Source organism: Beta vulgaris, chromosome 2 (genome assembly GCF_026745355.1).
Source record: "Beta vulgaris subsp. vulgaris cultivar EL10 chromosome 2, EL10.2, whole genome shotgun sequence".
NCBI classification, from domain to species: Eukaryota; Viridiplantae; Streptophyta; class Magnoliopsida; order Caryophyllales; family Amaranthaceae; genus Beta; species Beta vulgaris.
Genome location: NC_079203.1, coordinates 47790009 through 47800655, shown reverse-complemented (window position 1 = coordinate 47800655; position 10647 = coordinate 47790009). Strand labels below are relative to the sequence as shown.

Sequence of the window (10647 nt, the reverse complement as noted above, 5' to 3'; positions counted from 1 at the left end):
CAAAGAGTTTATTGAAAAAAGACCAATATGGAGGTTGCAGATCATTTTTTGGTTCCAAAACAGCATAGGGATGTTCTGTTATAACAACGTGGCCAATTGGCTGGTTAAGCTATGCTTAATTTACCTGGAAATCTTTCCATAGCATCTACCATGTCCCAACTTGTCTGTTCTACTTGTTACAACGTATTCGGCACACTGTATGTTGGGAGGAGTAATGACCCAAAAAATCAAAGATAAGAAAATCTTTAATTACAGGTGATGCTTTCAAGAGATAGCATTCGAAATCTGGGTTGCTACAACTTCATACTACAATATATCATATGAAGATATATGTAGACAATGTAGTAATCTTTTGTTCCATAACTCAACTATATGTAGTAAACTGAACAATAAACTGCTTAATCTGTACATCCACACCCTCACAAGTGTTTTTGATTCAAATACTATATATAAAAGGTTACAAAAATATAGAATCGCCAAAGATTGGTGATTCTTAGTTTCTTACTGCACTTCATCTGATATATATATATTATATATTTTCATTCCTATCATTCAGCAAATCTTCCTACTGATACGACAGCACCCTGTGGATGATTTGATATATAAGAAAGACCATTCACCCTATATGCCCATATACACCTTCATGTGGCATTGATGGAATTGTTTGCCACTGCTAAGTCCTTCAATGTCCCACGACATCATAGAATCATGTTAAAAGGCACAAAATTCAGATGATTTCCAGCTTTGTTCTTCATCTACACGAAACTATATCCACTGTTTTACCTGTTAATTTATATCTTTACTGAATTAGATTCCGGGTGAAAGCCAAGGAATGGAAGATGATTATGTTGTGTACAGGATTATAACAGGTCGAAATACCTTTTGCGTTTACTCTTTAATGCAGTAGAACTTGAAGGGTTACTATGCCAGTTCCGCTTCCTCTGATTGATGAACCAATTGTTGATCTGCTTTAGCTGCAGGCCTGTCTCCTGCACCAACCTTGCCTTGTCCTCCTCCTGCAAAAGATTATAGAGATGAGTATTTTAGTTGCCTACATTGCAGAAATAGAGGGTGGACAGAGATCCAATAAATGCTTTCGGTAACTTATTAGCATATGATACAGTACTGTTCTTAGAATAATATGGTAAAAAAAAATCCTGTACATTAGCACCACTCGCAGGTCAACTTATCCGGCATAGCATGTCAGATAGTCAGACCATATTGAGAGTGGAGGAAAGGGATAATCTGTATGTAGGCTAGTTATCTTATATACAACTATACAAGTACATGTCTAGTATACAAATGTAGAAGCTATAAATTAGAAGAATTTTTCTACTTGCAATGCAATTGCTCAATGAACCAATTTGCCAAAATTTGAGGTATGTGTTATTTGTTACCCACTGAATGCCAGTATTTATCACAAATTGAGACAGTTCCCAAATGCCACTTAGTATGTGAGTGCCACCAAGCCTAATAACATAAAAGAAACTGCTAACTAAATAGTAAACTCTACTGTTTTTCCCCTCCTTTTTTAGCACCACAAAAAAGAGTTACTTACTGTTGGGTATGGCCACTTAGAATGTGACTGCCACCACGCCTTTAAGACGGAGGTTGTGTCTCCAGGTAGTTTTCCTGCTCTTCTTTTGCGCAAGATTTCTTCTCTTATGTCCACGATTTTGTCCTTGTATCCCTTTTAGGAAAGAATAGCAAAGGAATCAGTGATTTGCACTTGAAATAGCTTTTTTTTTCTTTTCAGAAAATTATGATTAACAATATGTCTCACCTGTTTTAGCTCATGCTTCAACTCTTGCCTCACACGCTCCATAAGTGACCTTTCACTCTCTGTTGGGATGAGAGGTCCAAATCCCATGGTATCTGGACCATCCAACCCTCCATCGAACAAGTTACTATCACTGTCTATGGGATCATCTTCGTCATCAGACATAGTTGCCCCTGTGCCTTCACCAGGAGAAACTCCTGCACAAAGAACACAAAGCGCCAACATTAGTATCTAAACATAGGTACAGAAGTACCTTTCCTCCATGGCTCCACCCCCTATCGTAGAAACTTAAGGTACATATTTCTTGGCTCGAAACACGACTATACATATATAATATATATACACAATATATTTATTATGTATATATATATATATTTGGAACAGGCACTTGAGGCATTTCCAGTTAAGTTCTTAATTTCTTGCTACACATGAATTTGCTCAAGTTGATACTCTTAACTTTAAATTTCCCACAAGAGAGCATGAAACAGACAGTGGTAACAAAAGAAGTTTGTAGCCCTAGTTGAAATATTTTCAGTTCCACCAAATGCAGTAAGCGACAAGCCAGAGTTTCAGGCCAGACTAACACAAACATGATACTGGGAAGTTGTCCATGAGATCCATTTCAAGCTGGAATCTAGAATCAACTCCTAGCTCACAGGAATGAAGAGATTTTTAGATGAATGGAAAGCTATATGCACCTGTCAAGCTTTGAAGAGATTGTTCAATTTCCCAGCATGCCATCACAGCTTCCATTGCATGGACACGAACATGTTGTTGTAGTTGTTCTTTAAAGGAACACAGCAACAGAACATAATGTGTCTACATTGTCAAGCAAGGAAAAAGTAAGATATTGGCTACCAAAAGCTATCCTCTAATAGTAGATGACCAGCACAAGCACCAGAGCAATCCCAAATTACAAAGAGGAGTAAAAGGGGATTGAGAAACTTATACAGTAACTTCAGATATTACATGGGCTTATCTTTAACATGGATGAAACAGGGAGATGCTAAAAAGAACTCATAAATCGTTCAGAGGAAAATTACACTAGGAATTCTACGCTGATAAGTACTTGCATCTCAACCTCTATTCTATATAAGCTTTTGGAATTGGTAAGATAAGCGTTTGGACTTTGGAGATGGTAAGAGTATTTTTTTTTTTAAGCAGCAAGCAATGGATCTTCAATTTTTCAAGAATAATAAGGATTCTCGAAGGGACAGAAAGCATGAAGTACAAAAAATTATTCTGTGCTTGGTGTAGTGATGTGCTCCGCCAACATTACGAGTTCTTTACTTATCATTTCTCTCTTTTGAAATCAAACTTAATATAAAACCGAGTGTAAATGCTGATACATCTTTTAGTTGATTACAAAACACCACAAATTCTTAAGTGAAATTTTTTCACATATGACGAACATACATTTGACTGTACATGTTACTTGCTAGTTTCAACAAAGAAGCCTGACATGGAAAAAGGTTCCATGCCACCATGACATGTTTCCCACCAAATAAAAGTAATTCACACTTTCACATTTTTCCTCAGCATCATCATGATCAAAGTTCATTTCCTAAAACAGTTAAGTGAAATTTTGTGCGAGTTTCTAGTAGTAGCATTGCATTCATCCCTAATTCCCACTTAGATTCAACCTCAACATAATAAATGAAGATTAATGACCGACCACACACCACAAAATGTCATATCTCAAGCCAACGACAATGATTATACTACTTAGTACTCGCGCTCACTCAATTAGCCGTACAATGTTCCGAGTGCCACAAACAAGACCAATGAGCAGTGATATAGAGATTTGGCAACCCACAGGCTAAGAAATTACATTTAGGACTCCTCTCTGTTTTAAACTTTTTCAAAAAAAAATCACACGTTAGGCTTCCAGAAAAGATACCACTAGAACTCTTGCTTTTTTGGGGTTAGGGAAAACAGAGAAATATTGAAATCATTTTATGGTGTTTTGAGCCATGGAATTTTGTGTTGAAATCATGAAGTTTCCAATGTCAAATAATTTTGGTGGTGAGATACATGAAATTTGGTGTGGAACTATGAAGTTTCCAATTTGAGACATACCAAATACTTCGACAATGTAGAACAATTAGGATAATGCAAATACAACAAAAAATGCTTAAAAATACATAAAAATTAAGGACTTGAATAAAAAAAGAAAAAGAAAACTGCTTATTCTCTCCATGAAAAAGGTTATCATAGAAGAATCTTTGTACTCCTATCTATCTTCTCCTTAAAAGGCTGAAACAACAGAACACCTATTGGGAAGACGTAAAAAACAAATACAAAACGCTTGCTTAGCTAAGCTAAATGCCAAAAAGCAATCCCCCTTCTTTCTCCCAATATTGAATTCCAAAAACCCACCCCCTCAAAACCCTTTTCAAAAAAATAATCAATCGTGTTTCACCAAATTAACAACCCTTCCTAAATTAAATTCATGAACAACTTCATCTCCCACATTGCTAACTGCCATATTAGGTCCCAAGTTCAAATCCCCTCAAATAACCCCGGGTCACAGGGTTTATTAGGTCCCAAGTTTAAATCACTCGAGTAAACCTCGGGCTTATTAGGTCCCAAATTCAATTCCCCTCAAATAAACAATGGACATATTAGGTCCCAAGTTTAAATCTCCTTGAATAAACACCAGACTTATCAGGTCACAAGTTTGAATCTCCTCGAATAAACATTAGACACGTAAGTCGTCACAAGTCTTCATTAAGAAGGTCCAAATGTCCACAATCCTATCCTAGAGACCTAGACTAATAAAAACCACTTGTAAAGAAAAAAAACAATTTCTACTCATACTTTCATGAAATAGCTAGCTTTTTCTTTAGAATCTCAAAATGTTGAAATCAGGAAACCCAAAGCTATAACATTCAAAAAACAATCAAGTCAAGCATGACCCCATTTAAAAACCTTATATTTAAACAACCTAATCATATCCAATTAGACGAATTTCTTGAAAAAACAAACATAATTCATCTTATCTAACACACCTCAACCAATTGAATTCTTAATTATACCATATGATTCACTAAAAACCATAATATAACCAAAATTGAGATAGAAAAAGAGTATTATACCATAAATTGGTCCAACTCTTTATCATCACCAACCATAGCATGACCATTTCCAAGCGCAGAATACTTGGCTACCACATTCTGCGACTGCGTAAGTTGCGCCTCAATTCTCGGCAACTGATCCACCGGAGTTGCGATCCTTAAACACGCAACATGCGCCGACAACAACTGTTCGTACAATGGATGACCTAATATCTCCGCCTTAAACTTCGCATTCTGCCAATTCACCTGTTGTTGTTGTTGCTCTCCTTCTCTCTCTCCTCCTCCTCCACCGCTATTTCCGCCACCAACTGAAACTTCACCGTCGCCGATCTCCGGCTTACCGGAATCCTCATTGTGAGTCAACTTTCCATGTTGCGAAGGAATCGCCGACATCGCAGCTGAGTCATCGACTGAGTGTAGGTTCAAGAAGTTGCTAGCTCCACCGGCGCCGGCTGATGAGCCGAGTAAAGCCGAGGTTAACCAGCTCGGCTGGTGGTGCTGTAGTTGTTGTTGTTGTTGTTGGTTTGACGACGTCGTTTGATCTCCGGCGAATTGTGCCGCCATTTCCGCTTGTAACAAGTGTTGGTTGTGATGGTACGCCATTTTTTTTGTTTTGCAAGGAAATTTTTTTATCAGATGATGATGTACATGAACATAACACAAAGCTAAAAAGTAGGAAAAAAAAGGAGGGAAAGATTATATATAGAAAAGACGGTCCATAAATATAAAAATATATGTGTATATAATAAGGTGAAGAAGAAGGGGTGGTTTTCTGAAATAGGAGAGAGAAAAATTGGTCGGGAAAATGGTGGGAGAAGAAAGATTATTATTTAGAGGGAAGATGATGATAATGAGAGGAGTTTTTTTATTTATTTTTATTTTATTAAAGGAAGCCGCCGAAATTAAATTGGAATTTAATTTTAATTTTAGTGGGGGAAGGAGAGAAGGGAGGAGGGGGGGGGGGACCGTGTTAATTGGAGAAAGTAGAGCCGTTGGATTGATTTAATGATCGGATGGTAAGAGGGAAGACAACGTGGATAGTTTGTCGTTTCCATGTCGTTTTTTTGACATTTTGGCTCTCTTTTTAGGTAGAGGTTTTAAATGCACTACTACTAGTAGGAGACTAGGAGTAGTATACTAGTCTACTACTTAAGTTACTTACTACATTTTACTTTTTCTAAAGAAAATTGATTTCAACTAATTTTCATGTAATAAGCTAAGGAAGCTTTTAACTACTCTAACACTTTACATTGAGAAAAAAGCTATATGCAGTCCTAAAAGTTGTATATAAGAAGTTAAATATGAAATAAGTTGCATTAATTGATCATTTATTATAATGGTTGATGCAAAAATTTTCCATAAATTCACAACTTATTTTCATTTTAGGTAGTGTATTTATGTTTTATATGCAACCCTTACCCTAAGGGTTGCATATAGGCTATAGCATAACCCAATGTATCAGATATAAAAAATTTAAGAAGATAAAGGACATTTAAGGTATTTCAAGTAAATTTCAAAGTACTCAAAATTGCACCAATTTTATTTTGTTCACTATTCACATCTTACATTTAGATTATCTTTGGTGATTTATATATTACAAAAAACGTAGTCATGTGAGGTCTTGTTAGATTTGTCTCGATATTTTTGAAATCATCATGTTCCTAATAAATTTGACTAATTTTTTATTCATTATAAGACCTATATCATATGACTTTGAAAATAAAAAAACTACATTAATACTAAACGGGCCCTAACTTATTTGATTTCTAAAGTTGGGAAATGGAACCAGTTCAACAAATATCCATCCTTTTTAATGAATACGAAATCGATAGAACTAGAAGTCTAGAACTAGTATTGTAAATTTTTGATTGTATTGGTTACAAATCCAGGTACCATATTTTCTTCTCCTTCTAGTAAGGGGCAAGGGCTATATTTTATTTTATTTTATTTTATTTGGATTAAAGTAACGCTATATTATTTGACACAGTTTCTTAAGTTGGCGTTATTCATTGCACAGTATAGTTATACACAGTTGACAGTACTATTACACGAAGCGCGTGTAAACTGTAACGTGACGATGGCCGATGGGAAATATGTTCTCATCAACGGTAGCAGTTATGCATGACAATTTGACAATAGGTCAATACCCGTTGTAAAAAAACAAATAAAAGGAAACTCAAAGTTATGCATCACAATAGCTAGTAGAATACTGCATTTTTTTATTTTTTATTTTTTATTTTTGTTAAGAAGTGGCCTGGACTCACTCGAGTCTTAATAGGTCAGACACTTGAGAGTTGAGAGTAAGAAGAAGGGGAAGGGGAAGGGGAAGGGGAAGGGAAAGGGGAATCCCTACTCTCAAAGTACCTCTTGTGGAGACTGAACCCCCAACTTTGAGGTTAGAAGGGTGCTCTCCTTACCACTATACCAAATACCACTTGATAGAATACTGCATACTTATACTACAAAAAACATACCTCTAGAAAAATACTACAGATAATATATATTGAAAAAAACATAACATCATTGTCCATAGTATTAGAGGTGAGCAAAAATAATGGATACCTGATCATGGATTTCGAACCATTTAGAATCCGGACCTAGAACTTGTTTCACTAGGACCAGGTTTGGTTCTAAAAACAAGGACTCGGTTATAACCGGTTCCTCGTGTCTCAATTTTTGTGATTCAGTACCCATTAGGTATCCGGTGGAACTGTTTTGGAGCTGGTACCTAGTAGGGATAATGGCAATGGGGCGGGTCTAGGTCGGGTCCACCTGGACCCAGACCCAGACCCGTTGGGTCTACATGGGTCCTTACTGGGTCCTAAATGGGTCCTTCTTAGTTTTAAGTTTTCATCACATTTTTAAATATATGTAATTAAAAATTTTCCCCCTAATATATGTAGGTTCTTGTATCCATGGTTAAAGAATTCTCTAAATAAAATTTTAAGAATTAACTGATAAAATATTAAAATGTTACAACTTATAAAGTTAATGTCTCTCATAAAATTTTAGAGTTTAGGTAAAAAAAAATTTCTAATATGTAAATGGGTTCGCGGGGCGGGTCTGGGTCTAGCATATGTGGACCCAGACCTAGGGCTGGCAAAAACTGACCCAACCTGATAACCCGACCTGAAATTGACCTGAAAATTCCGGGTTTGGGTTGAGATTTTCGACCCGAAAAAAAAATGGGTCGACCCAACCCGACCTGAAAATATAATGGGCTAGGTTCAGGTTGAGGTTTTGAACCTGAAAACAACCCGAAATGACCTGAAATAAAAATAACATAAACTTTCTTATAATATTGGGCCAAGCCCAATAAGTCAATAACCCTAATAAGGCTAAGCGTTTTTTTACTTTTTACTCTGCCGCTGTGCAATTACAATCAAAGGCTGAAAAATCAAAACCCTAGAGTAGAGAGAGACTTCTCTAAAAAAAACCCTAGAGAGTAGAAGATTTGAAGTTCTTCGAAATTCTTCGCCGTTCTGCTAAATCTTCAAAGGCTAACAGTAAGTTCTCTTTAAATGACTAAATCTAGTTACTTTCGTTTTTATTTTCGTGTTTTTTCTGTTTCATCTTTCATGGTTTCATTTTTAATTTTTTACTTTCGTTTTTATTTTCGTTTTTTTTTGTTGTTTCTTCTCTAAGTTTCGGGTGTTTAGACTTTAAATTTGTGTGCTGATTCTTCTATAAATGTTGATGGTTTCTATAAATGTTGATGGTTTCGTTTTATTTTCGTTTTTACTTTTTTTTAAAAATGTTGCTGGTTTCTATAAATGTTGCTGGTTTCTGTGAATGTTGTGCTCGCATGGTTGAAACTTGAATGTTGATGGTTTCATTTTTTTGCTGTTTCTTTGTTTAGACAGTAGACATGTAGTGATGGTTTTTTTTGTGTTTAATCTTATTAGATGGTTGACTCTCATCGTGAGCGACCCATTAATGTTGGAGATGATTCGGATTCTGATATCAGTGACAGTCATGGCAAGTCAGAGAAGAAGAACAAAGCAACTACTGAGTGAATTGAACTATTTTATATTACTTTTTGCAAGAAATAGTTAAATCTTGAATTTATGTTTTTTAATTTGAAGTTGGTGGCCAATTTATGGTTTTGAATGTAGAAAGTTGAAACTTTAACTTTTACATCTACAAGTGCTTTGCGAATTAAGTTGGCAGTATTTAGTTGATTCTTATTTCAGGTCATTTTGGGTTGGTTTCGGGTCAACCCGAAATATATAAGGTCGGGTTTGGGTTGACATTTTCGACCTGAAATATAAATCAGGTCGGGTTTGGGTTGAGGTTTTCGACCTGAAATATAAATCAGGTCGACCTGAAATTGACCCAACCCGACCTGATTGCCAGCCCTACCCAGACCCGACCTACGCTCTTCGGGACCCAGACCCGACCCGGACTCATTGGGTCTAAAATTTTTAGACCCAGACCCGTATAAATGGGTCGGATCCTGGCGGGTCTGGGTCGGGTCCAGGACCCATTGCCATCCCTAGTACCTAGTGAAATCGAGATTGGGAACGGATACCCGAATCTGAAATTGTATCTTGAACTCAATAACTAATTACTATAAGACTTATGAAACAATATTTTACCCATCTATACTAATATATTAAAAGGCGTTTTTAAAAAAGGAACTTTACAATGTGGCGCTATCCCTTATTTGTTTAATTCATGTACTTCGCATCCAAAAAAAAATTAGAAATACATGGAATAAGATTTGATCCTATGACTTCAAGCTTATACTAAAGTATTAACCACTAAAATAAATAATGTTTGGTGTTATAATTATAAAGTAAAATATTACATTAAAAATTGTTGGTGGACATCCCCTAGGAAGCTTCTAACCTTTATTTTTTTTAAGATTCACAATACTCACTACTAAGAAATATGATGATAATTAGGGGAGCCCTATCTATAGTGGTTTCCTTTTTGTTTGATACATAAAACTCTTTCAAATTGTTACTTGTTACTTTGATACAAACTGAAAAAATATACTGGTACCAATTATCGGGTACTCTCTCATTTTCTTAAAGATTTCACTATTTATTGTAGTAATTTAAAACAGGAAAAAGAGCGTGAAAAAGTTTCCTTTTTAACTATCTATATACGAGAGGCGAGAGAGTGGATCATTTTTTAATATTTTAAGTAGGATTGTATAGGTACAACAAAAAGTTTAAGGTAATAACGTAATGTAAAAACGAAACAAACATTTATCAAAAGAAATAAAGTAAAAATCAAAAAATCTTTTAAAAACGAATTTAAAAAGAAAGTAGAATTATCTTTAAAAAAAACGGAGAGAAGAGATGCCAAATTGACATCTCTCATATACATGTCATAACCTTTCTTGTTAGATGTCAAATCAATCCATGGAGAAAGTTAAAGAGGATAACATATGTGATTAACAAACTACTAATTGATTTGTTTGTTTGTAATTACACCATTAAAAATGATAAAATGACTACTCAACTCAAGCAAGACATTCGGGCCCTCGTAATTGTAAAGTCTAGCATACATGGATTGAACCACTCTATGTCACATCACCAGCCTTTTAAGCAGTAAACGTTTATAGATTTCGGGTGATAAGATCCATCATATAATTCAATTGAATTGTTGGTGCATTATTAGAAAATTAAACCACAATTTCAAGAAAATCGACATTAAAGGTCGATTCAATGTTTACCCTAAGAGAAGCAGACAATGTCGAATTACTAGCAATAAAGGACAGCTTAGTCAGTAGCTCCCCGTCCCCCCACCCTCCTAAAAACTAAAAACAAGGTCTATATA

At 35.5% G+C, this 10647-nt stretch overlaps 1 protein-coding gene and 1 long non-coding RNA gene across 2 annotated transcripts; one reads left to right on the top strand and one right to left on the bottom strand.

Annotated features, from left to right (window-relative positions):
- Nucleotides 1-227: 227 nt before the first annotated feature.
- On the bottom strand, nucleotides 228-5713 carry LOC104882999 (homeobox protein knotted-1-like 3). Its single transcript, XM_010667442.4, has 6 exons — nucleotides 4879-5713; nucleotides 2479-2599; nucleotides 1784-1977; nucleotides 1559-1690; nucleotides 880-1016; nucleotides 228-783 (listed from the first exon to the last, which is right to left on the bottom strand). The coding sequence occupies exons 1-6, from the start codon at nucleotides 5458-5460 to the stop codon at nucleotides 780-782; spliced, it is 1170 nt and encodes a 389-aa protein (XP_010665744.2). The 5' UTR covers nucleotides 5461-5713; the 3' UTR covers nucleotides 228-779.
- Nucleotides 5714-5809: 96 nt separating this feature from the next.
- LOC125495228 (uncharacterized) lies at nucleotides 5810-9019 on the top strand. Its single transcript, XR_007271907.2, has 2 exons — nucleotides 5810-8363; nucleotides 8763-9019. It is a non-coding gene; the product is annotated as an uncharacterized LOC125495228 (long non-coding RNA).
- The last annotated feature ends 1628 nt before the right edge of the window (nucleotides 9020-10647 follow it).